Raw genomic sequence first — 27,794 nt, 5'->3', positions numbered from 1 at the left:
GGGTGTACTTCCGCGAATTGTTTTCGACTGGATTTTTATCGCGTCAGCTGCTTGTACCTAATAATTCACGTTAAGTCCTAACAGTTTTGGTAACTATTTTCATTCTATTTACCACAAGTTTTTTTTAACCATTTTTGGTATATCGAATAAGTAAGTAATTTAAGCACAATAAAAAACGAAGTTATAAAATTTAGGATCTAACTGAAGAAGAGAATGGCTCAGAAGTCGGTAAACTTTAGAAATAAAAATAGTTTGTTTCACTACTTACGCGAGTACCCCTATTGTCTTTTGTAAAGGGGTCCTGGATTCATATTTAAAGCCCAGTAGAAAACAAATTGAAACAAATTACTTTTCAGCAATGCGACAGTTCAATGAACGTTTTGACAGGCTTTCAGTCTGTGCTGCGATCTGCTACTTTTCAAGCAAGGCAGGCCATGCTTTATACAAGCCCCAAGGATTTCATTCAAAGAAAGTAAAGCCTCTCGTGCTCCAAGGACTCCTGTGCGGGTTGATGTGCATTTGCTGATAGTACCACCAACGATAGTGGGCCATCGCGTACTTTCTCGATCAAGGGCATTATCGAACTATCGCATCGATCGCGATAACGTGCCACCCATCTATATAGCAGAGCATTCAAAGACCAAGAAATCCGAAGAAAAAGTAAGGTGTGCGTTGAACAAAGTGCGTAAATGAAGACCGTGAGGGATACTTGATGTCTGCGGTAGTGCCGTCAGTTTATTCAATGCGAAGAGCACTTTCCGTGGACAGCGACTATGAAGCCGAGGAAGAGGCGTCCGTGTCCGCGTCCGTATCGACATCCGCATCAGCGTCCGCCCTGCGTGTGCAGCTAGACCGCGTTTTGCGAAACACCAACGGCAATGCCAGCAACAACCACATGCTGTATGGAGCCAGCGATAGCTACAGCTGTGCCAGCGAATCGATGTGGAGTCACGAGGCGGCTGTGGCGCAGGCATTTGCATCCGCCGCTTCTGCTGCGGGCTCTGGCTCTGGCACTGCCACTTGTACGGGAATGTCGCCCATGATGTCGCGGAATGCCAACATGTCGATGGAAATGGCATTCGCTGCCACAAAGTGTTTGCAACAGAACACCCAGCGACGGGGGTATCCCTGCAAAGGTAAGTCCCATGCCCTCACGCATTGTCTTTCGAGTGTGTCCATTAATCTGCTCCCGCAGGCGAGCGCGATCAAATTGCCAACAAGCAGGCGGGCAACAGCAACAGCTATAACCACCATGGGGGAGGAAATTCCGATGACCTGCGTCTCACCAAGATCATACGTCGCCTGCACACGGAGACTAATAGCGCGGCAGCGCTCGAGCTGTGCAGCAAGCTGGCTGTTGCCGTTCGTACGCCCCTGAACATGGCATATATGGCGCACTCCTTCGATCTTGTGCTCGAGAGCATGCTGATGCTGTACAAGCACTGCGCCCCGCCCGTTCTCGAGGAGTGCAGCAAGACCCTCGGCCTGATGGGCTACCTCAATCGTCTGGCCTATCCCATATACGAGGAGTTCATTGTGAAGAACTATCGCACCTGCAAGCGCATGCAGCACTACCTGATAGTCGCCCTGAGAACCACACTAAGGTCCGAGCACATCCTCGATCGATCGATCCTTATCGCTTTAACTGAACAACCAACTGATTCTCTTCCATTATATTCCACACAGCCTTGACACAAGCTGCGATCTGCACTTGTACTCCGAGAAGATGATGCTGATGCTGAAGGATTTTCTGGAGAGCGCGGAGAGTGCCGACAGCTTCATGGATGTCAGCAGCGCCATTGTGCAGTTCTCGCACAGCTATCGCCATCCCTTCGAGTGCCACTTCACCGACGTGGTGGACATCATAATCGGCTGGCAGCTGGAGCAGGGACAGCCGAAGTGCCTAAGGTCCCACTGCGCCCAGGTGCTCGAACAGCTGACGCCATATTTTAGCAAACAGATCGAGTTCAGCTACGGTCTGCTGGCCCAGTTTGTCGAGGACATTACAGTGCTCGAGGACGAGCACGATCACGATCACGAGCACGAGCAGGAGAACGACCGACAGCGGATGGGAAGCTGGTCGGAGCGGCTGGGCGCATTTGTGGGCGCCTTCAATACCCTGCTCAAGTGCGCCGTACGCATGCAGATATTCCAGGGCCACCCCGACTGCGAGTCGATTGTCAAGGTGGCCGTCGATCACATCACCAGAATCATGCCAAGTGTCCTCCTCCACCCAGATGCGGATGCAGACGCCCTGATCAACATCAACGAGCTGCTGTCCATCTGTCTGCTTCACAACTGCGGCGGCACCCTGCCGTCCGAGCACCTGGAGAAGGTGCTGCTCGGCCAGTTCGAGGCGATGGACCACCTCAGCGAGCCGCAGCGTCAGAGTGCACTCTATCTGCTGCTCTGCACGGTGCGTCGTCTGCGTGTCCGCTTGCCCGCCAGCCTGGTGCAGTTGATCTTTCAGTCGGGCCCCGACGGTCATCCCTATGTGGCCGCGGTGCGGCGCCAGACGGGCGGGGCGTCATACAAGATGCTGCTACGCACCTGCCAAGAGACGCTGCTCATCAAGAACGTGCCTCTGCTGCAGCAGGCGTATGGGCATCTGGTGAAGGACATCGATGTCTGCATCCAGGAGCTTCTAGAGCCAACCCCCAGCCAAACCCCTTTGGGCTGCGATGAAGCCGAAATAATGCTCATCTTCCACTTGGCCGCACTGGCGGCCCTCGCCAAGCAGACGTCCGCCATCATTGGGCTGTACACCTGCCAGCCGTCGATCCTGAAGCTGCTAATCTGCAACTGCCGCGCAGAGGACGAGGGCCTCTGGGCCAAGCATCCGAACTCGCATCAAGCGCTCCTCGGCCTGCTTGTCGTCCACTGCCAGGCGAACCACAACTTCCGCACCAACTCCACGCTCTTCCGCGAGCCCGATCCCTCCAAGAAGAACATCTGGCCGACGGCGCACAGCTTCGAGTACATCCTCCGCTTCCTGGACAACATCCTCACGAAGGCCGGCCGCCTGGCAACCGAAAACCTCAAGCTGCTGCTGCAGTGGACCCAGCTGCTGCTGGCCGAGTGCCGGGAGCAGGCGCCGCTGCTGCTGGAGCAGGAGCACTTCCTGGGCATCTGCCGCAGCATTGGCGGTGTCGCCGCCAAGTGGCGTCCCCTCGAAAGTGCCGCCTGCATGCAGGCAGTGCTCGACTTTGGCCCCGCGGCCCTACGCTCCAAACAGGACCTGCTCGTCCTGTATCGCGAGACGGCACTGCAGCAGCTGCAGGTTCTCACGACCAGCGGCCATGCCCCCTATGCCCAGATCTACGCCCAACTGCCGCTGCACATGACGCTGTTCGAGTCGGGGCTGCAGGGCCGTCGGGTGTGCGTTTGGCAGCAGAAGATGAGCCAGTGCAGCGCCGTGCGGGACAACGTGTTCCAGCAGTTCGTGGAGCATCTGCAGCGGCCGGAGCAGAAGCAGCTGACGCACTGCCTGCGCGAACTGTTCGTCCGCAGGTACCAGGTGGCGCCGCCCGATGAGCGACAGGATAAACTGTCGAAGTGCACGCGCCGCTGCCAGCGCCTGGCCGCCGCCTGGCTACAGTTCGAGGCGGCCCGCTACTGCGTCGATCAGCGGCTTCGCACGACGCTCGGCAAGCCGCAGGAGACGTTCCTGGGCTTCGAGGCGGTCATCATGCGTCATGCCCGCCTTCTCAGCGGCTGTGCCAAGGAGGCGGAACGCTCCTCCCTAGGCGGCCTCTCGCTGGAGCAGCTCACGGCCATCCAGGTGAACCTGTCCATGCTGCTGGGCTTCCTCGATGCCCTCGAGAAGCTCATCTACAATGCGGCCGAGGGCAGTGCCTTCGCCCTGCGACCACCCGAGAAGCCGGTGGCCGCCTTCTTTCGCCTGAACAATCCCACCTGCACGTCGTGGTTCAATCGCATACGCATCGGCGTCGTCATCATAGCCATGCACATCCATCAGCCAGAGCTGGTCATACGCTATGCCCAAGTGAGTGTCGCTGTTGCTGTCGCCATTATCCAGCGATTTCTATTTCTATTTATATTCCATTTCCATTCCCATTCTTGCAGCAAATTCTGATGACAACAAAGACGCAGGATGCCACGTACAGCCAGGCGCTGGTGTATCTCGCTTGGGCCTGGATCAGCTGCCAGGAAGCGGACTCGCTACGAGGCCTGTACGTGTGGGCGCGAGCCAAGTGCAGCAGTGGGGGCAAGTCCTACCAGTGGCTGCAGCACGCGGCAGAGCAGGCGGCCGGACGCAGAGAGGCTGCACTGAGCGGCTACCAGAGCGTGCTGGCCGCTGAGGGCGAGGGGCAGGAGCTGGAGCCGCACACGCATCAGTTTGTGCTCGCCCAGATGATGCAGTGTCTGCAGGACACGGGCCAGTGGTCGCTGCTGGTGGACATAAAGCAGCACAAGCTGCTCCGTCCCGAGGACAAGGAGCTCAATCCCTTCCTGCAGTGCCGCAACGTGGATGTAACTGCACTGGAGCGGCTGCTCGCACGAAACGAAAACTGCTCCAGTGCCAACAACTCCGAGGAGCTCGACCTGGCCCTGCAGCAGCTCAGCCTGTGGCCAAGCCACTGGGAGAGCGGTGCAAGCCACAGCCACGGCCACGGCCATGCCAGCTTCTCCAATTTCCATGTGCGCCGCCGGCTGGAGGACATAATGCTGCAGAAGACGCTGATGGGGCAGCAGCCGATTGGCCTGCCCGGCAGCCAGGCCTGCTCCCTGATGGACCTCCATTGGCGCGAGAGCCTGCTGAATCCCAGCAGCGACAAGCGTGCCTGCCGCGAGCTCATCCTCCTCAAGCACATCGTCCAGGGGCTCGCCAGTGGACAGGAGCTCAACCTGCTGCCGCTGATAGCAGAGCGGCGGCGTCCCACGAACATCTCCAGCGACATACTGATCCGCTGCCTGGCCTGGACACAGCTCCTGCGCCAGCACTGCGCCCCCGGCAGCTGGGAGACCCTCTGCCTCGATGCAGCGGCCGCAGCCCGTGACGAGGGCAACCTACAGACATGCCAGTCGCTGCTCAGCCAGTACTTTGGCCAGCCGCTGGAGGAGATCACCTTCAGTGGCAGTGACATCCTGGACACGGAGAATGCGGAGGTGCTGCGCAGCCACAGCGAACTGGCCAAGTGCCTGCACCTCCAGCAGACGCAAACGCCGTGCAACAGCTCGGATCTGGGGCCAGCCATCAATTTGTGCGCCTCCCTGTGCCTGAGCCTGCACCGGAGGAGCAGCCACACCCACCAGGACATGGGCGCGGGTCTGCTGCTGACCCTCTCGGAGTGGATAAGCGCGCGAAGCAGCGGCAATGGGAATGCCATGGCTCTGGCCCCTAATCTCCAGTCGCCCGTCATCGACCAGCTGCTGGAGGAGCTGCCCGAGTGCCCGCTGACGCGCGATTCGAGCTCCACCCAACTGGTGGCCATTCCCCAGGGGGAGCGACTGGTGGCTCGCCTCATCCATGCCAGCCTCGAGCAGCGGCCCAACTGCGAGGAGGCGCTGATCGCGTACGGCAACTGGTCCTATCGCTGGGGCAAGAAGATCGTCGACAGCGGCAGTGTGCTCTCCCAGTCGGACGTGGCTGCCCTCAGTCGAGCGCTGAACCGGCAGACGCCGCTGGAGAGCGAACGCCTCAACGAGCGGCTGCAGGCGCTCAGCATGGATCAGCCGCCAGCCGGTTGCGTGGAGATGTGCCCCGAGGCGGCGAAGATTCGGGACGACGAGGCCTCCAAGAGCTGCCTGCGTCGGCTGAGCCTGCTGGAGTGCCAGCCGGACAGTGTGCTGGACGAGATCCTGCGCATCTGGCGACAGGCCATTGGCAACACGTACGACTTCTACAAGGATGCGGCTCGCTCCTACTTCCAGTATCTCAGCATCAAGGCGGGAGCGTGCCAGGGAACGGGGGCATCCGGTGGCGGCTTGAGCAGCTGCCAGAAGGGGGACGCCAGATTCCAGGTGGACGACAGCAATCTGGTGACCACAACGCTGCGCCTACTGCGGCTGATCGTGAAGCATGCCAGCGGGCTGCAGGACGTCCTCGAGCAGGGACTCCGCACCACGCCCATTGCCCCCTGGAAGGTGATCATACCGCAGCTGTTCAGCCGCCTCTACCATCACGAGCCCTACGTCCGGAAGAGCGTGTGCGCTCTGCTGTGCCGCCTCGCCGAGAGTCGCCCCCAGCTGGTGATCTTTCCCGCCGTCGTTGGTGCCAATCGGGAGAAGCAGCAGCAGCAGCAGGACAAGGAGAAGGACAAAGACAAAGATAAGGAGAAGGAGAAGGAAAAGGAAAAGGATGAATCAAAGGATAAGAAAAACTCCTGCTATGGCTATCTGCTAGGCGCCCTATCCAAGCAGGCACCCGAGGCCGTGCAGCATGTCCAGCTGATGGTCGAGGAGCTGCGGAGGGTGTGCCTGCTGTGGGACGAGTACTGGATACACTCGCTGGCGCACATATACAACACCTATGTGGGGCGCGTGAATGCCTTTGCCACGGAATTCAAGCCGGACGACCACGAGGGCAAGAACAATCGCTTCAATAGCTGGCGGCCGCAGCTGCTGCTCGACTTGGAGGCCCTTGTGGCGTTCACAGCCCGTGCGCCGGAGACCAGCTACGAGCGGAGCTTCCGCAAGCGATTCGATGTGCACATCAAGTCCACGCTGGAGGTGCTGCGAACGCGACGCTATCCGGAGGCCTGGGAGAAGCTCAAGCAGCTGTATCACACGCTGCAGGCGAACATGATCCGAGGCACGGCCATGACCCTTAAGATGCAGACCGTCAGCCCCGTGCTGTGCGGCATCGGCCGCATGCGCATCTCCATGCCCGGAGTGGACGAGCAGGAAAGCTACGGCGGCGACCAGGAACCCGATCAGGTGCACATCGAGAGTGTCGAGGGCACAGTGTGCATTCTGCCCACAAAGACAAAGCCCAAGAAGGTGGCCTTCTATGGGAGCAACGGGCAGCGGTACACGTTCCTCTTCAAGGGTCTGGAGGATCTGCATCTCGACGAGCGCATCATGCAGTTTCTGTCCATCTCGAACGCCATTATGGCCTGCCGCAGCGACCAGCCCCGACCCGGCGGTGCGACCACCTCTTATCGCGCCCACCACTACTCGGTGATCCCGCTGGGCCCACAGTCGGGCCTCATCAGCTGGGTAGATGGCGTCACGCCGCTCTTCGCCCTCTACAAGAAGTGGCAGCAGCGCCAGCCGGCCCCGTCCCCAGGCGGTGGCGGTGGCGGTGGCGGTGTCCCCTCGCATCGCTTCACGGACCTCTTCTACAACAAACTGACGCCTCTGCTGGCCAAGAGCGGGCTCAGCGTAAACGATCCGCGCCGCCAGTGGCCAATTGCCGCCCTGCGGCAGGTCCTCAGCGAACTGTCGGATGAGACGCCCAGCGATCTGCTCACAAGAGAGCTGTGGTGCCAGGCGGGAAATGCCGCCGAGTGGCGCCAGTCCGTGCGCCGCTACTCTGCCTGCATGTCCGTCATGTCGATGATCGGCTATGTCATCGGTTTGGGGGATCGCCATCTGGACAATGTGCTCATCAACCTCGGCAGCGGCGACATCGTTCACATCGACTACAACGTCTGCTTCGAAAAGGGCCGCACGCTACGCATACCCGAGAAGGTGCCCTTCCGCCTCACACAGAATTTGATCAATGCCCTCGGCATCACTGGCATCGAGGTAAGTAATATTCTTATCCTCAACCTTATCTATAATTTTCCACCACAATTTTCGACCATTTTGGGCCATATGTGTGTCGCAATAGTAGACAGACATTTGATTCAAATCATATACGATTCCCATTGTGAAGAGCTTCCATAATTAGGAAAAGTCTTTGAAGTCAGGCTTTGTAGAGCTTCAGTCTTCGGATCTCTATCATACTACATAGAAAACAACAACCTTTCTAAGCGAGACTCAAGCCGAGCTCCGAGCCCATTCTCGGGAGTTCTCTTCTTTGTTTTTCGCTTGTGCGTATCTGGGTGGTGCGGGTAGCAAAGCAAACTAAAATATGGACCAGGAAGCAAGAACCTCTTCGGTTGATCTTCAAGTTAAGATCCAAAAAGGAATTTACACGAATTATTTGTTCGGGTGCTTTATTGAGAGAGTTCACTGAGTGGTCGGGAGGGAGGAGGGAGGGGACTGAGACTGAGGCTGAGACTGAGACTGAGACTGAGTGGGCTTGGACTTACAGTCGGTTTTGATGGTCGTGTGGTAGGCAGCCGACGATGAGGCGGAGGAGCTGGCCGCCTCCATCTCCCTATCGATACGATGCTTGCAGGACGTCGGCAGATGATCGGCCTCCTCGTCGCCAGCGCCATCGACGTGGCAGAAGCGCGTCGACTTGCAGCAGAGGGTCTGGGCGAAGGCGCGCCGGAAGCCAGAGTTCTTCCACGAGTAGATGATCGGATTGAGGGCAGAGTTGGCGATGGCCAGCGAGAAGGTGGTCTTGTAGATCATCGAGCTGCTGCGGCAGATGCTAAAGAGCTGGGCGATTGCGACGCAGAAGTACGGCAGCCAGCAGAGCGTGAAGCAGCCCATAATGAAGACCACAATCTGGACGCTCTTCCAGTCCGGATGCAGCAGGCCCCTGCTGCTGCTGTCCGTGTTGTAGACCACGCATGAGGCATGCCGCAGCCGCTGCGCCTGCTTGGAGGCCTCGCGCATTATCCGCCAGTAGACCATCAACATGCAGATCCAAATGATCACGAATCCGGGCGTTATAACCCCAGCCACGTACCCCGGGGACAGGACCTCGTCGAACTCGCAGGCCTGCGCCAGAGTCCAGCGGTTCCAGAACACCGGCATCAGTGCCACCAGGGCGCCCGCACACCAGTTGGATGTGATGATGACATACGCCACACGACGCGTCATGTATCTGTCATAAGCAATGAGAAATGAAAGAATTCGAATTGAAGGAAGGGATTGCAAGCCGTACCTTCTGTAGTGCAGCGCATAGACCACGGCTATGTACCGGTCGACGGCTATCGAGATGAGCGTCAGCATGGAGACGCAGCAGGCGCAGATGAACAGGAAGAAGCGCAGTAGGCAGGGTCCCCTCATGGCGCCCAGACCGGAGCCCATGTAGAACACCAGGTGGTAGGGCAGGGCCAGGCCCACGCAAAAGTCGGATATCGCCAGCGAGAGGATGAACAGATTGGAGATGACGGAGCGCAGGTTGCGGCATGTGCGAACGGCGACAATTGTGAGCACATTCCCGCCCAGAATGAGCACAAAGAGCAGCACATTGATGGCCAGCCAGAGCAGATGGCCCGCACTCAGGCCGGTAGATTGGAGTCCTGCTGCTGCGCCTAGCTCTGCTCCTGCCACTGCTCCTGCTGTATGCTCATCCTCCTCCTGCATGAGGGACTCGTTCCATTTGGTGGCTTTCTGTACGGCATTCCACATGATCGGATATGATTCCCCTACAAGGGCCATGAAGCGGCCACAAAACAGAACACAGAAAATGCCTCGAAATTACGTTTGAGAGAGCAGATCCAAACGCACGCGACGCCAGTGGGCAACCATCTGGCAGTGGGCCAGTAGATAGAACAGAAACCCCGTACGTCCATGGGGCAAGGACTTCGGTTGTTCGGGTGCTCGTGTCGCTATTCAGTGCAGATATTCGTGGGCGTCGTTTGTTGTTGACGTTCCGCAGTGTCAGTGCCTGTTGCGGTGTCACCATCGTCATCGATGATGATGATGATGGGCATCATTAATACACAACATCATCATCATCATCATTATTGTGCACTGATAACGACAGTACGACAGAGATCCGCAGCGTGAGAACCGCAATCCGTTGATAAGCCCCCGGGCCACAGCATAGAACATCAGGGAACAGCAGTCGAAAAGCCACCGAAAGCCATGGAGCTGCAATGCCAATGGCAGTGGGCAATGGGCAATGGGCAATGGGCGATGGAAATGGGCAAATAACAGCAACAGATCCGCCGCTGGGGGGTTTCACAGATTAGCCTTTGGGTCTCTGGGTCGTGGGTCCCCAAAAAAACAAAACAAAAATAGATCGATAAAGTTGTTCGGAGTTCTTCAATGTGCTCCAGCTCCGATGATACAATCCCCAAAATAACTGAGCACTCGCACTGGGTGGATGGTTTGTCTCCCCAGCAGTTGGCAATTTCGTATCCCTGTCAATATCTAGTGATATCTATGCGCATTAGCTCTGTCGAGTCTATCGCACCCACTGGGCCTTTTTGCATGTGGCCCACACTGTGTTGTCGTGTGGCTTATTTGCAGATGGATATTTCCCCCCGCTCGTACCTCTTGCGCGTCCCAAAGATATGCGTATAACTATACGTACAGCAGCTCCCCTCGGCTTACTTAAAAATTGAATGGGAAAAAAGGGAAAATGCGCAGCCGTGCAGCAGCGACCCTCGTTCGTTGACTTTCCCCATAAGCCATAAGAGATCACCTCGAACCCTCGAATCTGCAAGGAGATCAAACCCATCAAATCTATTATTTCAAGTACAATATGCACATGGATGTAGGCATAGAATACAAACGTTTCAAGTATCTGCGATAGGTTGATGTGTACAGAGATACACAGCCGGATAGATACGGGGGCCATGTGGGGCAATCAAGAAAGAATCAACTGAGAATGAGGCATGCCATGAGGCTGGCGGGCGGGGGCGATGGCGGGAGCGGCACATGTGGCCACAAAATCTGAACAATAGATACAACAGATATAGATATGGATATATGTAGACTCCCTGAAAGGCGAGAACGCGATTCGTGGCGGAGCTTATCGCATGAATTACGGGCCAATCTGCAATTGTAAATAGCGATTAGAATCCCAGTCGTAGTCCTCCGCTGGCAGGGAGGACCAGAGCGGGAGAGGAAGGGAGGAGCTCCATGTAGAACATGGTTATGGTATGGTTCGATGGCTAGTGGTTCTGGTTTATAGGATACCGTCCATAAATATATCTGAACCGATTGTCACAGTTGTGTTTTATCCGGTTTGCATACAGTTTTATGATCTACTCGTACTCGCTTCATTGATGGGTGTTGGGGCGGGGCGGGGGTGGTCATTAAACAATATTAATTATGGTTGTGTCATCCATTGCAGGGCGCCTTTCGTCTGGGCTGCGAGTACGTGCTGAAGGTGATGCGCAAGGAGCGCGAGACCCTGCTGACCCTGCTCGAGGCCTTTGTCTACGATCCCCTGGTGGACTGGACGCTCAATGACGATGCCCAGACACAGCGTCGCTGCATCAATCCGAAGCAGCCGGAGAACGGGGGCGCCAAGTGCCACAAGAACAAGGACAAGGCCCAGAGACATCGCGCCCCTGACTGGGAGGCCAAGCGTCCGCTTTTCACCGAGAAGCTCGCCCAATTGCACAAGTTTTGGTCCACCAATGAGTGAGTAGTCCGCCAAGGGGTATGGGTTGCTTGATTTCTGATTTAATTTCCTCGTCTTTTCCTTTTAGGGATGAAATCCTACTGCAGCTGCAGGAAGTGGGCCAGGAGCTGGGCAACTTGGAGGCTGCGCAAGCGCAGCGCCTGGCCGCAGAGAGGGAGCTCGAGGAGCTGAACGAGCGCAGCGCCTTGGTGGCGGAGATTAAATCGCTGGGGCCGGCCATGAAAAGCCACAGCTTCAACACGGCACCGCTGCGTCTGCAGCAGACGCGCAAGCACTTGACCGCTCTCATGGAGCTGACGGTGGAGCGGCGGGCGGACTTTGCGTTCGTCCAGTGCCTCCTCGCCAGCTACAGCCAGTGCCTGCAGCCGTACCACCTCTCGCAGCTGCACGCCCAACTGCAGTCGCTGCACCCAGTGGAGGGCAGCTGGCATGAGGAGCACCTCGCCCTGGCAGATGTACTCCAGATGTACGTGCCCGGAGCTCTACTCGCCAGCATCGAGAGCACGCGCACTCAGGTGGACTCGCTGCTGGTTGGCATCAACGAGGTGGCTCGCCACTGCACGGATCTTATGCAGCAGTATGCGGCCGTTATGGCCTTCTATCCGAACCAGTGCCACCGGCAGAAGCTCATAGTGCGCTTCCACGACAGCTATGCGGCCTACCTGCAGCTAGAGGGGGCCGTCGATTTGGCGGCCAACAGCCCCTCCATCTGCACGCAGAGCGTGACGAATCTGGCCGAGACGCTGGAGGTGGTTTGGCTGCATCTCGGCTGCCAGCTGCACGACTCCACCCAGCGGTACTCCGTCAAGCAGGTGCAGATCCTCAGCCTCGTGCCGCCGACGTCAACGGCCACCTTCCTTCAGCGGATTCAGCAGTCCGACTGCAGCCTGTTGCTGCTCAACTCTTGCTTGATGCGCACCCTGGACATTGCCAGCTCCTCCTTCCGCGCCTACGAGGCGCAGGCTCTCGACGAGCAGGACAAAGAGCTGCTGCAGCATCAGCTGCGCTACATCCACGTGATTCGGTCCATGTGCCATGGTGTAATGGGTGCCAATAGCACCGGCGGCACCAGCGGCGGCGACAATGACCAGCAGGTTCAAGACCTGTATCTTGGCCAGCTGGAGACCCTGCTGGCAGCCCTCATGCAGCTGCAGCGCCTGTTCGCGTACGACCTGCCCGCGAGCATATTCCGGCAGCTGCTGCTGCAGCCCAATCTCGATCAGCTGGAGGAGCTCTCCAAGCTGGGGCCGAAGAGGCTGCAGCAGCTCTACAGCGACACTCTGGCGCTGGCCGAACAGCGGCCCAAGGATATCAGCGAGCAGCAGCGATTCATGCTCTCCCTGCAGCCGATCCACCAGCAGTTCCAGCTGGTTGGCACTTTGCTCGATGATATGCGAAAGTGCTTGAAGCAGCGGATCGAAGACATCACTGCCACCCATGCCCAGCAATACCTGGTACGCCCTTCCCTCCCGCCATTCACCTGAGATTCTTCGAACTAATTATTATTTCTGTTCTTTTTTGCAACAGGAACTTGTCCTCTTTAAGGAACACAAGCTGGAGCTGAACGACAACTGCTTCTTCCGGGTGATCCACCAGACCTTGGGGGCCAGCAGCAGCTGCGATGTGCGCGAGATGGCGCGACCCATGGGCACCCTCTTGCACTGCATACAGAAGAAGTGCCTGGAAGGATTGCTGCCCCTGGTGGCCTATGACTACTACAAAGGCTACGGCTCCACCTGTCAGCCGCCAGAGAACACCTATTCGTCGATGGATGTGGAGAAGGCCGATCATTTGTGTGGTGGCCTCTTCATGGCGCTGCAGACGGATGCGGGCCTGATGCAGCAGGAGCAGGAGGTGGCCTCGATCACCCAGCAGATTGAACTCCACTCGCTGGTGGGCTCCGCCCAGTTCTGGGGCTACTCAGAGGCCCTCGGAGCGCAGCTGCGTGGCGGTCCGCATATCATTTGCCGCCGCAAGCTGGTGTCGGACATTGCCCAGAGCTGGGGCGAAATGGTGCGGACCGTTGATGGGCTGGAGCAGCTGCTGCTCGGCCTAGACGCACAGCTGGGGCAGCTGGAGGCGCTGCGGAGCAACTGGAACCGCAACCACATCGACAGCATGCTGCGCAATGCGCTGGAGCAGCGCAAGCAGGTGTCAGACAAAGTGGCCCTCGTCCGCCAGCTATGCGAGGGAGCCAGTGCCGTCTGCCACCTGGAGCAGGTCGTGGCAGATGCGGTGGGATCCGGATTGGAGATCCAAACCTTGCACAACCATCTGGAGCAATGGCTGGCCGCGTTCGGCAACTGGAAGGCGAGCTGTGCCAGCGTCAGTGGTGTGGAGCAGGCAGTGGTCGAGTTGCTGGATCCCGAGGATGGCATCGACGACTACTGGCTGCAGAATGTGCTCGGCCTGATCGAGGAGCAGACGTGCAAGGTGCAGCGCGAGTTTGCCATACTTTCCGGAGAGCAGCAGGCCAAGCTGCGGTGCATCTGCACCCTGGTCAAGGAGACGCAGGTAAGTCTCGAGCCCTGTGCTCTAGTGTCTGTTCTGATTATCTGATTCTGCGATTCCCCACAGCGTTTGCTGGAGCATGTTCCGCGTTTCTTTGTGGGCAACTTTTGTTCCAATGCGAAGGCCATGGGGCACGGGGCCAAAAGTGTGCCCGCGGATGTGCAGCAGCTGTGTGATCATCTGCGTGACAGCCAGCTGCTGTTGCAGAGATTACTCGAGCACCTAACCGCCCTGCGCAAGGACATTTGCGCGGAGCGGCACATCCTGCAGCCAGAGCTGGTCGCCGGCTGGCAGAGTGAGCTGCAGCAGATCCAGGCCATGGCCGGCCAGGAGGCCAGCGAATACTTCAAGCGGATCAAGGAGCTGCTGCTGCAGGTCGCCGACTCTGACTCCCTCACATACGACACCTTTACGCACACCAAGGGTACGCGCTGTTCCCACGAATCCCTGTCCAAAACTAAAGCGAATGTCCCTCTCTTGCCCTCTCGTCCCTTAAAGGTGCCGCAAATCTACACGAACAGAAGCGCAATGCCTATGGCGTGTCCGTCTGGAAGAAGATACGCATGAAGCTGGAGGGCCGCGACCCGGACGGCAGCCAGCGGAGCAGCATTGCCGAGCAGGTGGACCATGTGATAAGCGACGCCACCAATCCGGACAATCTGGCCGTCCTCTACGAGGGTTGGACGCCATGGGTCTAGGGCCCGCCAGGATAAACGGCCGCAATTTGGCCTAACTGACATACAACAAACACACTCCCCAAAGCAGGGGGCGGACGACTACATTCAACATTTGAGCGGTAACTTTTTTGGCCTTCTGGCCTGGCCGGCCGTGACAGGTTGGGCATCCTCCAGCCTGTAGCCTGTAGTCTGTAGCCAGTAGCCAGAAGCCAATAGCCAGGGAAGACTCTCCCAGTTGAATGGCGGACAGGGTGACACAAGCGACACAAAGCGAATTGTGTTGATTCGATACCAGAAACAGGGCTCCTTTACAGCTTATTCCCGTTCAAATGGATGGTTAAGTGGGAGGGGCGTACAAGGAGGATACATTTGCTGTCCCCACCAAGGGGCAGAACGACTCAAGAACCAGCCGATCCGATGCAAATCGATCTGTGCTGGATCTACACACTTTTAATATTCGGTTTTCTCGTTGCCAACATTTTTAATTGTTTTGTTTTAAGCTGATTTTATGCCAACCAACCCGACCCCTTCCCCAGCGTCTACCCCTGTTCGCTCTGAAATCTTATATTTTAATTAAACGAAAAAGTGTAATCAATATTATAGCTACCCTCCCATATATATATATTCACCCCTCGCCCATCTGTCTGTCCGTTCAACTCCTACTCCCACATACGGGACACGTAAGCCATAGATTTAGGCAGGGACCGTAAGCCGTAAGCCAAAAGTAGGAACGTCTAGGATGTAGGATCTGATCTGAATTACCCTCTCACAATGAAAAAGATAGGGACGGGAGTACTCTCTAATACCTCCCTATAGATATCTGCAGATATCCGTGCCATGGCATATTTACAGATCTTTGTTATTCGGTCTCTATGGGAGTCGTGTATTTAATTGAAACTCAAACACACTCAAAACGTGCCTGCTTTGCAGTTATCCTTTAATTCTGAGATGGGTTTTTATCAGTAGATTCACAAATCTGATCGGTGCAATAGAAATACACCACTAAGTGATTCCGGATTGACAAAGAAATGTCACGTGACAATCGACGACTGAATTGTATTGTTATTTATATACCCTTGCAGTTCCACAACTTTTATCCAAAGTATGTTTTTGGCAATACTATTTAAGTTTTATAATCGCTTCGTTTAGATATAGTTTAGTTTTTGATCAAATTTGACTGAATCATGTGGAAGACTTTTTTACGCTTGCACACTTGCATTTATTTGTAATGCAAGTTGTATGTTAGTGAGATTTTTGTGTGGGGTGGCTTATTTAGTTTATGTACATAAAGCGAAATTAATATAATACTTCTCCTTCTGCATGGGTATACAAATACAATCCCTTATTTTCGTTAAGATTAGACCCCAGCCTCTTGGTGTTTTTTTGTAATTTTTTTATATTTCTGTTAAGCCACAGCTATATTGTTATTCCGATTTGACTATTTACGGTCCCTGGTTTAAGGCGGCGGATATATGGTTGGGCTCGGTTCGGTTTGATTCGGATTGTGTGCCTCCCTTCCTGATTTTATTTTAGCTAAAATATTGAATAAAGATTAAATATGATATATGATTTGTGTGCGTTATAATCTGTGGTGTGGGTGTGTGTGTGGTTTTCAGTAAAAGACTTCTCCTGTGTATATATAGTATATATATATAATCACTCGTTTATTATCTAGAATTCTTCTCGGTTTTTTGTTTTGTTTATTTTTTTGTCATTTTACGTGGTAGCCGCGAGAGTCATCGACCTGGTTTAATCGATAAATCGAGCATAGATTCAAGTTAACTAACCTCCTGACGCTCTCGATTGGGGTGTAAAAAGTTGAAAGATTCCCTTCTCCTGTGGTTTTGGGTTTTCTATGATCAAGACAAAATGTGATTGGCATACAATTACTACACTTATTCGGTATTTTACAAACAATTATCAAATGTAAATCAATAACTTGCCAATCTTCAATCGTTAGTACCTTATGTTGATCGTTTTCTTTTGGTTTTAATTTATTTTGTTTGAATATCCATTTTTACCTTTTCGGAGAGGATCGGTGTTCCTCAATCCTCAATCGTTCAATGCAAAGCTATAGTTATACAGTTACAATTATTTTGTATACATATACATTCATATATATATACATATAGTGTATATATATAGATATATATACATATCATCTGTACAATACATTAAAGTATATCATTTACAAAATAGTTCTTACGAGCGAGAGCGGCCGCCGCTTGCTGCTAAGGAAACTTTTTCGGATCATTCATCATCATCATCTCATCTTCATGATCACCGTGATCCGTGTGAATGAGCAATAATAAAAAGTATAAATGTTTATATAATTTGTTGTTGGTAATACATCCATTCCAAAATATACAACAAAAAAAAGCAGTATTGTAAATTGTAATCGTAATAAACGCACAGCTTGAACGCCTACGACTACTACCGGATTTCGGCGGATATCGGATATGGCTGGAGGCGAAGGACTCCTCTCAACCCAGCTTCGACCTCGTGTTTGACCAGAATTCTCACATTTCACAAACGGGGAACAAAGTGGGTGAAAAATATTTAAAATATTATCGCGCCTATCTTATTTTCTTATTAAAATGTTCGTACCTCTTATTTTGTTTAAAACAAAAACACAATCAATATGCAGATAACAAACAGGAATATACAGGAATCAAAATTTAAAAAAAATCGTATAAACTAGCGATAATCTATCTATAAAACGCTGACGCACAAATTAAAATTTTTGGGATTGTTTTGAACAAATCTTGAAACATCTTTTAAATCGCCTCAAAAGTTATGTGTGGAAGTTTTCATTTCACATTCTTAGTTTTTGTTTGCTTAGTTTGAAAGTTCTGTGTGGAAGTTTAACAGTTACATTTAAGATTTTTCTTTCGCATTTTTGCGGTTTCTTTTTTTTGCTTTTTTGTTTGTTTTTTTTTTGGTTGCTTTGCTTTTTTATCTAGCGTTTCCTTCCCTCTTCTCCATTCTTATTTTTACTAATTTTGCTTATAATATTTATGTTTTGTTTTTTATTTGTATTATTTGTGTGGGTTGTTGTTGTGTGTTGGGAGTTTTTCTCCTTGCGGTTTTTTGTGGTGTTCTTGGTTTCATTTTTGTTGGTTTGTTTTTTAGTTCTTTAAACCTAGTGTTTTAGTTCTGTTTTAAAATAATAAATACATACACACAGACATACACATATACATATACATAAACATATAGTACTCGTACAGTTACATTTACAATTACAGCATTATCGTTATAGTTACAAAATATAAAATTTAACATCACATTGGTTGACATTCTTTTGTTGGTTGGTTGGTTGCTTCGCTTAACATTTCCATCATTCCATCATTATCTTTCATTATCCTTCGATCTCGCAATCTCGCGATCCCTCCTCCTGACGCATCTATCCATTGACGTTGTGGCATTCTTTCCTTGTTGTGGTTGTTGTTGTTGTGGTTGGTGTTTTTATTTGTATTTGTGTTTGTGGGTTGGTTGGTTTCTCGTTTCTATCAGCATAAAATATGCATTCCTAATGCCAGTTTAGCATTTTGTTAATTAATTTCGTTCAATTGATTTGTGTGTGTGTGTGGGTGTGTGGGGTCTGTATGTGTGTTTCAGCAGTCAATCGGGTCGTAACGGTAACGCAGGGGGAAGGGGCCGCCAAGTCAATTCATCCAATATATGTAGCTCTATAAAGGGAAGCCCCTCCACTTCACTGTCTACACGGAAAAGAAAATCAATATATTATCTAGTTATTGTGCAGATTTAAAAATCTAAAACCATACGTTTCGCCAAACTGTAGCCTGGGCAGCTCCTGACCCACGCACCTCTTGGCACCTGGCACTTGGCGCCTGACATACGGTGATACGGTGCTGCTGCCAGTAGCTCTCGTTCTTGTTCTCGCCTCTCCCTACCGCCTTCGTACTCTCCCGATCTCATACATAACGAACAACTCAACGAGCAAACATCAACAGCAAACACTGCAATATAAACAAAATATATTTGATTTAGATATCATAGCCATATGTATGGGAGTACCGATACTATAAAGCGCAGCTGCAGCTGCTAGCTCTGATTAATGGCCCCAAGTACTATAATTCAACACTCCATTTACAATCAGTTACCCCCGCCATGACATTTGTCAATGCGGATAATTGCATGTTCGAATTTTGTACGTAGCCTCCAATTGCATTGCTACCTACACTCATGTCAAAAATAATAAGGAGAACTGGTCTTACTTCAGCAAATGCCCTGTTTCACCTGACTGTATACATACTATTAATTATTGTGAGACACACAGCGAATATCTCAACAAATACCTCGAGTAATGATAGGTACCCAAACCAAACATCTTTTTAACTTTCTTAACTCTAACTTTTGAACTAACCCGTTGAGGATATTTGTGTGTGAATCTCTAATAAATCCCATATCAATTGGTAATTGCCCAAAGTTCCTCAATGGTTTTGCTGGCTACTCACCTTATGAGGATTACTAATCTCCTGGATGCTCGGGGCAGGAGCGATTCACCTCAAACCAACGATCGATGCATCTGAAAACACAGAAAGCAGATTGCATTGGATATAACTACTGCTGTAATACAAAGGCCTTCCTCCTTAGGCGGTACGGTACTCCTCCTCACCCTTTGTGATAGATGCAGAGACACGGCAGCCGTGCGATTGTGTCCCCTGGACTCAAGTCCTCCAGACAGATGACGCACTCGCCCTTGGCGTCCGACAAAAGGTCCTCTACAGGAGCGTAGGAGAATCAAGACATTAGAAAACGAGGTAAAGATGAGAAAGGAGGTGACAGTACCGTTATATGAGAGACGTGGTTTCGTGAGGCACATCACCAGGTGGCATTCAATGTCGTCGGGGAGCACGAATTTATTGCAAACAGGGCACTTGATACCTGCGGAAGGGAATCACACATGAGCCACAAATGCAGCAGCGGAGATGCGGCAGCTGGAGGACATACCATTGAAGGACCAGATGTGCGATGGAAGCGATGTGGCCGTGTACACGCGTCCGATCCCATTTGCAGAAGTGGCAGAGGCGGCCAGGGCGATGCTCTCGGCGATGGTTCCACCAGTGAGTCCCATATCCTAAAAAGACCATATCCAAATATCCGATTGATGAGTGGATCAGAATGCTGTGCAGTGCGCCGATTACTCACCCGTATGGAGTCACCTAGGGTGCGTCTTTGGGGCATGTAGGATTGCGTCGAGGTGCCATTGTTGTTGGCAGCAGCGGAGAAGCTATTGTTGCTATTCGCCGGGTTCCCCGACACGGACACAGCAACGCCGGCGTGTGGTGGGTGTGTGTTGTGAGTGTGTGCGTGTGGGCTGCTGCCGGACGAGGTGATGGATCCCTGTTGCTGCTGCTGCTGTTGCTGCTGCTGCTGCTGGATGTCCGGCACCGAGCTGAGGCTGCGCGCCCTCTGCCTGTCTATGGAAGTGGAGTTCTGGTTGTGGTACACCTGCAGTCCCGGCAGCGTGCGCAACAAATTAAATCCCTGGCCGCCATCACCGCCGACGACATGGCGGCTGCCGACGACACCCGAGTCCGCACCTTGTGGCGATGTGTCAGCGGCTCCCGTGGAGCTGCTCGAGAATGTTCTTGAGCGCGGGCTCTGCTGGCCACTGGTCGCTGGTGTGCTCGCCTTTTGACCCATAGGGAACCCCTCCTGCTCCGGCTACTGCTGCTGCTGCTCCTCCTCCTCCACCTCTCCTCTAGCTCCTACCGCTACAGTCCACAGCTTCTCCTTTGATTTCGATTTCTGGACTCCTTTGATGCCTGGTGCCTGTGTGACGCACTTGCGCCGGATAGTTCCGGCCACTCCCCCTACCGCCGGCGAGCGCTGCGCTGCTCCTTTGTCTGCTTGCGACTCCTTTGACGGGGCGTCGCGCGGGAGCAGGAGCTGGTTGGGTGGTTGTGTGGGGGTGGGCAGTCGAGAGCCAGCAGACAACAATAGCACTGCCGTGTGTGTGTGTGTGTTTGTGTGTTTTGGGCTGCGGTGATAATGAATGCCCGTCGGTTGGTCGGTCTGTCACCCCGTCCGGATAGATGATATCTGTGAATGTGTGTGTGCGTGGGTTCTTTCGTGTATATGAGTGTGTATGCCAAGGGGAGACGGCGAGCTAGCGAGGGGTGCTGGCTGGCGAGTGTACGTGCACTGGTGTGTGTGTGTGTGTGTGTGTGTGTGTGTGTGTGTGTGTGCGAGTGTGCAAAAGTGCGGGCAGGCGTCGGGATCGGGGAGGGCGTTAATCGGTCGGTGCCTGGGGTTCGGTTCGGTGCGTAGTTGATTGTTATTGTTGCTCTTGCTGTTGATGCTGTCCTGTGGATCGAATGCCAAAAACTCGAGGTGACTGCGCTTAATCCGCGTTGACTGCACTCTTATTTTAAATGACCGTTCAGCCTGCGCTGTGTTTTTCGTTTCGTTTTATGTGTACTCTTTGTATTAATTTTATAAAATAGAGGTGCCCTACAATCGATGTTTTGTGGGTGAGATGTGAACTGAACCAGCTGTATCGATACCTGCAATATTTTTACTTATTGTTCAACGATAGGTCGATGGGTCACATGGACAAAATATTGCCTACCCGAATGTTGTCACTGCTGCTCACCTAATGGACTTTTAAACATAAAGTTATTTACCTACCTATTTATCTGCCCGGCCAAGCCACGGCAGTGCACCACTTCTCACTTATCGATAGGCGGACAGCCCAGCTGGCAGCCGCAGCCATCGATAGTTGAGGGTCCTCACCTATGAGTTGGAAATACAATTTTGTTGTATTATGTGTTATTGAAATCAACTAACTGTGCTAGAAAACAATTGGGACTTGCATGTGCTGCTTGGTTAGTAGGCCTGTCAGACCGATCCCTGCGAGACCCCCCGCACCCTAGCCACCACCGTCCCCGAGAGAAGGAAAAAACCATAATTGTATGCGCCTCCTGCAACGTCGTCAAAAAGGGGGCAAACAATATTGATATTTGGGGTTTTTGTTTTTGATTTTGATTGCAGTTGCAGTTGCAGTTGAGAATCAAGCACGAAGCGAGATGAGTTGGTTCGAGAAGGCCAAGACGGTGCTCATCGAGGCCCTCGACATCCAGGATGACGACAGGGACAAGGGCGCCGAGAAGGATAGCGCCGCTTCGGGGTCGGGCGGTGGAAGCGCAGGATCATCGGACACGGGCGCCGCGAGCTCTGTCGGCGCGCCCGCCTCGCAGACGACAGCCTCGGACACGCCCACGTTCTTCGACAATCCCCATGCCAACGAAATGGTTACCATTCCACCCAGAGCCAGCGATCCGGCCGTAACCACGCCAACGCCCACACCCACATCCACATCAGGTGCAACGGGCATGGGCAATCTCTATGCCAAGCGACAATCAGCCACATCGGACTCGGTCGATCTTCTGTCCTCACCATCGCCCACTTCGCCCGAGGGCGACGCCGCCTCCGCCATGGAGAACTCGGAATCCTCGCTGGAGCTCATCACGGCCACGACGGCCAGCGAGATGGAGATGTCGCCGGACACAGAGCCCTCGCTGCCCGACAGCATCGTGATCATAGCCAGCAACGAGACCTCCGACAATGCCGAAGGAGATGGCGAAGACGACGATGACGACGACGACGAAGGAACCCAGCTGGAGCGGCGCCTGGAAGACCATCTAAATGGTGAGTACTGCAGCAAACATAATGAACAGAGTGGATACATTGCCTGCCTCTCTACATTCACCTCATAGATTCCACCAAGACCATGAAGGCCCTGGTGTTCAGCGACACCCAGGCGGCCTCCAATGTGACGGGCGCCGACTCGGATTCCACGCAGAGCTTCGAGGATATCCAAATGCAGATGAGCCACAAGGAAAAGGCCGGTGGGCCGGGACAAGGACTAGGACGCGAGGGCGTCGATGCCGAAGGCGAGGGCAAGGCAGAGGTGGTTGACCAGAGCTACTCGTCCACCTCCTCGGACATTGAGATCATCTCCAACCCGAACGGGGATTCGAGCACCAACAGCACAACGACGCGCACGAGTCCGCAAAAGTTCAAGGAGCTGGGCAGCAGCCGGTCCGGGTCCATGGCTGGGACAGGAACAGGCACAGGGCTGGCTGGACAGGTGCTCAAGCCCAAGGGGCACCATCGGGAGCCCTCGGAGATATCCCTGCTGTCGGAGGACTCGCAGTCGGAGCTAGATAAGCTGGTGAATCGCATTAGCGAGCTGAACCAGGTGATTGAAGCTCGGGAGCAGCGCCTGCTGCAGTCGGAGCGCCAGAACGCCGAGCTGCTGGAGCGCAACCAGGAGCTGCGCGCCTCCGTAGAGGCGGCGGCGAACAGCGCCAACAGCCCGGATGCCGCGGAGGCCGTGCAGCGGCTGTCGGCGCTGGAGAAAAAGTTCCAGACGAGCATCCGGGAGCGCGACGCGCTGCGCATCCAGATCAAGAGCCTCAAGGACGAGCTGCTAAACAAGATACCCAAGGACGAGCTGGCCGAGTGCAACGAGATGATCGCAGCACTTCAGTCGGAGGGCGAGAAGCTCTCCAAGGAAATTCTGCAGCAGTCCATCATCATCAAGAAGCTGCGCGCCAAGGAGAAGACCTCGGACACGCTTCTCAAAAAGAACGGCGAGCAGATCTCGCTGCTGTCCAGCGAATCGGAGCGGCTCAAGAAGTCCCTGGCCGCCAAGGAGGAGATGGAGCGATCGCAAATCGAGGCGGTGGGTCGGATGACCAACGAGAAGCGACGCGTCGATGAGGAGAACGCCGAGTGCCGCAGCCGCGTTGAGGATCTGCAGTCGAAGCTGTCAGCCCTCCAGTCCAGCTTCGATGGCGTCAAGGGCGATCTGGTGAAGCGGACGCGCGTGGAGCAGGACAGCCTCAGGGCCGAGAACCAGGAGTACGTCCAGCAGCTGGCCGACATGCGGGAGAAGCTGCGCCACGCCGAGCACAGTCTGGCGAAGCGGGAGCAGCAGCTGCGGGAGGAGAACCGTCAGCTGCTGCGACGTTTAGAGTCCGCCGAACTGCGAGCGGAGAGCTCCACTCAGGAGCTGAGCGTCACCACCACACCGCTCATCCGCCAGATCGAGTCGCTGCAGAAAACCCTCAACCAGCGCACCGCCTCCTGGAACAAGGAGGAACAGCTCCTGCTCCAGAGGGCCGACGATGCCCAGCTGCAGCTGCGCTCGGTGCAGCAGCTCGAGTCCGTGCAGAACGAGAAGCAGGAGCTGCTGCGCACGCGCTGCGGTCTTCTCGAGGCGAAGCTCTCCAGCGCCCTAGCGGAGGCGGAGAGTGCCAGGATGTCCCTGCGGCAGCTGGAGCAAGATGCCAGCCTCAAGGAGAACGCACACAGCAGGTTTGTGAGCAGTCTGTATTCTGTATTCAACCTATTTTGTTTATCCACTGCGATCCACAGGCAATTGGCCACGCTGCAGGCGCAGCTGGAGGTGCAACAGCAGAGGATTGAGGGCCTTGAGGAGCAGCAGTGCCAGCAGCGCCAGCAGCAGCAGAACGCCAAAGTAGATGCCGAGGCCGAAGCAGAGACTGAGGCTGTGCAGGAGGCCTTGCAGCAGCAGTCCATGCCCAGCCTGCTTACCGTGGAGGCCGTCAAGGCCAGCAGCGAAATGCAGCCGCAGAAAGTCCCCGTTCAGCCTCCGTTCTCTACGCTTCGGCAGCACTCGCCTCCGCTCAGTCTGGCCGACGACAGCGGGTCCACGGAGGAGGCGATGATGGGCGGCATCATTGACTGGCAGACGGTAAGCCTGGGCCACCCACTGGGACAGATGTGCGATGACTCATTGGCTTCGTATCCACAGGACGATCTGGACTGCGCCTCCAACTCGGGCCGCAACCAGTCGGGCATCATCCAGGGCGTCCACCTGAGCTTCATGGCGGGCAACACCACCACGCTGGAGCACTTGCAGTCGCTGCTGAAGCAGCGCGACGGCGAGCTCACGCACCTCCAATGGGAGCTGTCGCGCCTGCAGGCCGAGCGAGGTGTGCTCGACGGAGAGATATCCCATTTGACGATTGAACTGGAGACGGTGAGTCTTGGGTCGCTAGAGTCTACCAGAGATGTGGTAAAGGGCACATAAAGGGCGTATCCATCCACAGATGAAGGAGAAGATGCAGTCATACGAGGCCATGGAGAAGTGCTACGAGGACCTGCAGCATCGCTACGATGCCCTGCTCCAGATGTACGGCGAGAAGGTGGAGCGCACCGAGGAGCTGGAGCTGGATCTGGTCGAACTGAAGTCGGCCTACAAGCTGCAGATCGACGAGCTGCTGGCCAACCCACCCCCGAACCTGCAGCGGCCAACGAAGCAGACATGATTGCCGGAACGCAGAAGCATCTACTGTGCCTCGTTGCCCAATCTGACATGCCTCAGGCGAACCTGAGTCCCCAATCTCCAATCTCCAGTCCCGATGGGCCATTACTTATCCAAATTATACACTGGCTAACCTCGGAGGAGTGAGAACACGGCATTGAGGGACTCTTCTCATTCCCTTTGCTTCAGATAACAGCTCCCAGGTCTGCCCATGTACTGTATCATGTATGAGGATATTCCAAGACTCCACAGTCTACCACCCAAGTTATATGACGTGTCCTGCTGCTGTTGTGTCTGTTTCTTCTGTAAATGAATATTATTTTAATTTCACTAACCCTCTTCGCTCCTCTTACACGTCCTCTAGTTATATTATGAATTGACCGATTGTGATAATTTAATTTATATTTAAACATAAAAGTTATCGTGTCTATGACTATGTACAAAAGCTGTTACCGTTCTCCGCCGAGCAGTTCAACGGGCTGGGGACACAGCGCTTGATCAGACACAACGCATGGAACGGCTACAGCTCCTTTAGAGCATTTGTGTTCCTTCTCCCTGCAGGATACCCTTCACCGCTTGGGTTAGAGGAAACACTGGCTTGTTGTCCCCCGACGTGGCCAGGAAGCGGCAAGAGTTCTTTAGATCATCAGTGTTCAGCGAGAAGACCATGACGCCGCCCAAGTTCAGCGACTTGATGTAGTTCGTCTTGCAGGCGATGCTTGTTTGGTTCTCGTACGATATCCACTCCTGCAGGCCGCTCAAGTACGGCGAGCATGTCTCCGTGTCGTAGGAATAGAGCGGCTTCAGGTATCTGGCGGCACACTCGCAGGTCTGCGAGAGCGTCGTGAAGCCGTACTGGCCGCACTTTCCATAGCCCGAGGCGGGTGCCCCAATCCGATGATTCCAAGGACTGACCAAACTATTCAAAAACGAAACAAAAAAACATAAGAGAATGAGAGAGAGAGACAGAGATTCAGATCATTCAGGGGATGGGAGCACCTACGTGAAGGAGTGGCCATAAGTGGGAAGCCCGACGACCAGACGCTGAGGCTCCAGGCCGTTCTGCAGCCACCAGTGGACCGTGTAGTTGATGTTGAACGTGGCCATGATGGACATGTCGGTGGCGTGGGCGTACAGGGGCGCGTTGAGGCCGGTGAAGGGCGTGTCCTCGCGGTAGAAGTGAAAGTCGTAGGCCATCAGGTTGACATAGTCCGCGTAGAGATTGATTTGGCGCGGGTCGTAGGCGTAGAAGGCGATGCCCTCGGGGGCGGCCACGGCGAGCGAGAGGAGGGCATTTGGGCGGCGCTCGCGGCGCCACTCCTGCCGGATCTCGTAGAGCAGCTGGGAGAGATGCTGCCGCTCCTTCTCGTAGGCACTGGGGAATTCCCAGTCGAGATCGATGCCATCCAGGGCGGGGTACAGCCGCAGCAGGGCTTTGAGGGAGCGCAGGAACTGCTTGCGCATCGCATGGTTCGCCACCATGCGGGCAAACTGGCTTCCACTGTCGGCGCCGCCAATCCAGAGCAGCAGCTTCACCTGCGGGTGGGCAGCCCGGAATGCCAGCGTCTCGTTCTGCAGCACCTGCCGCAGTCGGGGGCCCAGCCACAGCGTGGCATTGTCCAGGCTGGCCAACCCGATGTTGATGTGCGTGCACAGGTCCCCGGGCACGTCCAGCAGTCTCAGGGCATCCGCATCCGAGGTTGAGTAATAGCAAACCAATCGCTTGGGCACCGCCCTTGGCTTCTGCCCTTCTGCTGCCCGGCTCACCGCCCCCTTCTGCTGGCCCGTGCACACCACTACAGCGATGGCGATTACCGTAATTAGCGACAACAGGGCACTGCAACAGACTAAAGTTCGCGGTAATCTGCGGTTCTGCGACGCGGGGTCGTCACTGTTCCAGTTGGCAGTCATGGCTATCGGTTTCCCCGGAACGGTGTCCTCGATTTTGCTGTAGTGCACCATTTTCTCCTTGTTTTGGCTGCTGACATTGGGGTTTCTTACCAAAAATAACCCTTTGTTTTGCTTTTCAAAAGAACAAAAACAAACTCTTCACTGCAGTGAACCTTAACCCACGTAGCCCACCACTGAAAAGTAAACAACTCGAGTTGAGCCGCGGAAAATAATACCACATGTATATATCCCTTATTTATAGACCAAACTTTCGTGGGTATAATTCTCCATGGGCCGCAATGGGTTAATGCAACTGTTTTGTTCATGCTCAGAAATGGGTTTATACTCTTGGAAGGTTTTTTGAGAATCAAATAAACATTTTCCAGAGCGAAGTAAGTGAACTTATAGTTTCAAAGGAACTTAAGTCTCTTAAATTAACCCAAATTTAAAATTCGTAAATTGTATTTAACCTCCTTTGCTATTTAAAATGTATGTTATGCGTCCTGGCATTCAATACATCATTCCTAGAAGTAAGCATGTATCCGAAGTCGACCATTCCTTCACAATATCCTCTTTTAACTCTTTTAATGTGGTGGAGTGTCTTCCGTGCATGTGCACTTTGATGGAAAGGATTCACCAAAGGTGTTCAATGGGTTAAAATCAGGAACGACGGCTGGCCACTTCGAAATCGGAACTTTTCTCTCTTCAAAAAATGGTTTTATTTAATTACTAGGCAATTAGTTACAGTAATGGTGGGCGGCCCGGGCAAGGGTTTTTTCCCTTGATTTTCAGGATCTTTTACCAGATCAGATTTCGGATCGTAAAATAGCTTTTGTTAACTTTTCTGGCAAATTGCTGTAGTGGAATCCCCATTAGAAACAAAGCGGTTTGAGACACTCTATCGAAAATAAACTAATTTGGAATACAAAACAGCTCGTTAGAACAATAAACTCAGTTGAAACGTTGGTTTGAGCTAAAATGA

At 53.8% G+C, this 27,794-nt stretch overlaps 5 protein-coding genes across 10 annotated transcripts; 2 read left to right on the top strand and 3 right to left on the bottom strand.

The window, feature by feature from the left end:
• The first annotated feature begins 337 nt into the window (after positions 1–337).
• On the top strand, positions 338–25,904 carry LOC117581183 (serine/threonine-protein kinase Smg1). 3 transcript variants are annotated; one of them, XM_034268127.1, is made up of 10 exons: positions 338–1,136; positions 1,196–1,604; positions 1,687–4,006; positions 4,087–7,713; positions 11,114–11,406; positions 11,475–12,156; positions 12,280–12,861; positions 12,935–13,921; positions 13,985–14,342; positions 14,417–16,166. In XM_034268127.1, the coding sequence occupies exons 1-10, from the start codon at positions 713–715 to the stop codon at positions 14,614–14,616; spliced, it is 9,882 nt and encodes a 3,293-aa protein (XP_034124018.1). In that variant the 5' UTR covers positions 338–712; the 3' UTR covers positions 14,617–16,166. The 3 variants fall into 3 exon arrangements, 2 of the variants coding, with proteins under 2 accessions (XP_034124018.1, XP_034124017.1); XR_004573634.1 differs by adding an exon at positions 25,894–25,904 and having other exon boundaries at positions 339–1,136; positions 11,475–12,861; positions 14,417–15,241; XM_034268126.1 differs by having other exon boundaries at positions 339–1,136; positions 11,475–12,861.
• LOC117580847 (D(1) dopamine receptor) lies at positions 8,035–9,643 on the bottom strand. The gene is made up of 3 exons (XM_034267593.1): positions 8,969–9,643; positions 8,192–8,908; positions 8,035–8,074 (listed from the first exon to the last, which is right to left on the bottom strand). Exons 1-3 carry the CDS (start codon positions 9,466–9,468, stop codon positions 8,035–8,037), a joined length of 1,257 nt encoding a protein of 418 aa, XP_034123484.1. The 5' UTR covers positions 9,469–9,643.
• On the bottom strand, positions 16,307–21,084 carry LOC117581187 (E3 ubiquitin-protein ligase znrf2). Of its 2 annotated transcripts, none has more exons than XM_034268136.1 (7): positions 19,771–21,084; positions 19,573–19,699; positions 19,411–19,506; positions 19,238–19,343; positions 19,077–19,147; positions 18,384–18,578; positions 16,307–18,317 (listed from the first exon to the last, which is right to left on the bottom strand). In XM_034268136.1, exons 1-5 carry the CDS (start codon positions 20,266–20,268, stop codon positions 19,090–19,092), a joined length of 885 nt encoding a protein of 294 aa, XP_034124027.1. In that variant the 5' UTR covers positions 20,269–21,084; the 3' UTR covers positions 16,307–18,317; positions 18,384–18,578; positions 19,077–19,089. The 2 variants fall into 2 exon arrangements, with proteins under 2 accessions (XP_034124027.1, XP_034124028.1); XM_034268137.1 differs by having other exon boundaries at positions 16,307–18,313.
• LOC117581185 (TATA element modulatory factor) lies at positions 21,318–25,363 on the top strand. Of its 3 annotated transcripts, none has more exons than XM_034268134.1 (6): positions 21,318–21,452; positions 21,625–22,275; positions 22,344–23,949; positions 24,010–24,349; positions 24,410–24,637; positions 24,708–25,363. In XM_034268134.1, the coding sequence occupies exons 2-6, from the start codon at positions 21,654–21,656 to the stop codon at positions 24,924–24,926; spliced, it is 3,015 nt and encodes a 1,004-aa protein (XP_034124025.1). In that variant the 5' UTR covers positions 21,318–21,452; positions 21,625–21,653; the 3' UTR covers positions 24,927–25,363. The 3 variants fall into 3 exon arrangements, with proteins under 3 accessions (XP_034124025.1, XP_034124023.1, XP_034124024.1); XM_034268132.1 differs by having other exon boundaries at positions 21,339–21,537; XM_034268133.1 differs by having other exon boundaries at positions 21,339–21,537; positions 21,619–22,275.
• LOC117581186 (chitotriosidase-1) lies at positions 25,307–26,996 on the bottom strand. Its single transcript, XM_034268135.1, has 2 exons — positions 25,926–26,996; positions 25,307–25,841 (listed from the first exon to the last, which is right to left on the bottom strand). The coding sequence occupies exons 1-2, from the start codon at positions 26,882–26,884 to the stop codon at positions 25,454–25,456; spliced, it is 1,347 nt and encodes a 448-aa protein (XP_034124026.1). The 5' UTR covers positions 26,885–26,996; the 3' UTR covers positions 25,307–25,453.
• Positions 26,997–27,794: the final 798 nt, after the last annotated feature.

The sequence above is a fragment of the Drosophila guanche genome, unplaced genomic scaffold, assembly GCF_900245975.1.
Source record: "Drosophila guanche unplaced genomic scaffold, DGUA_6, whole genome shotgun sequence".
Lineage (NCBI taxonomy): Eukaryota > Metazoa > Arthropoda > Insecta > Diptera > Drosophilidae > Drosophila > Drosophila guanche.
Note: the sequence above shows the minus strand (reverse complement) of the source record. Positions and strands in the feature narration are given on the sequence as shown.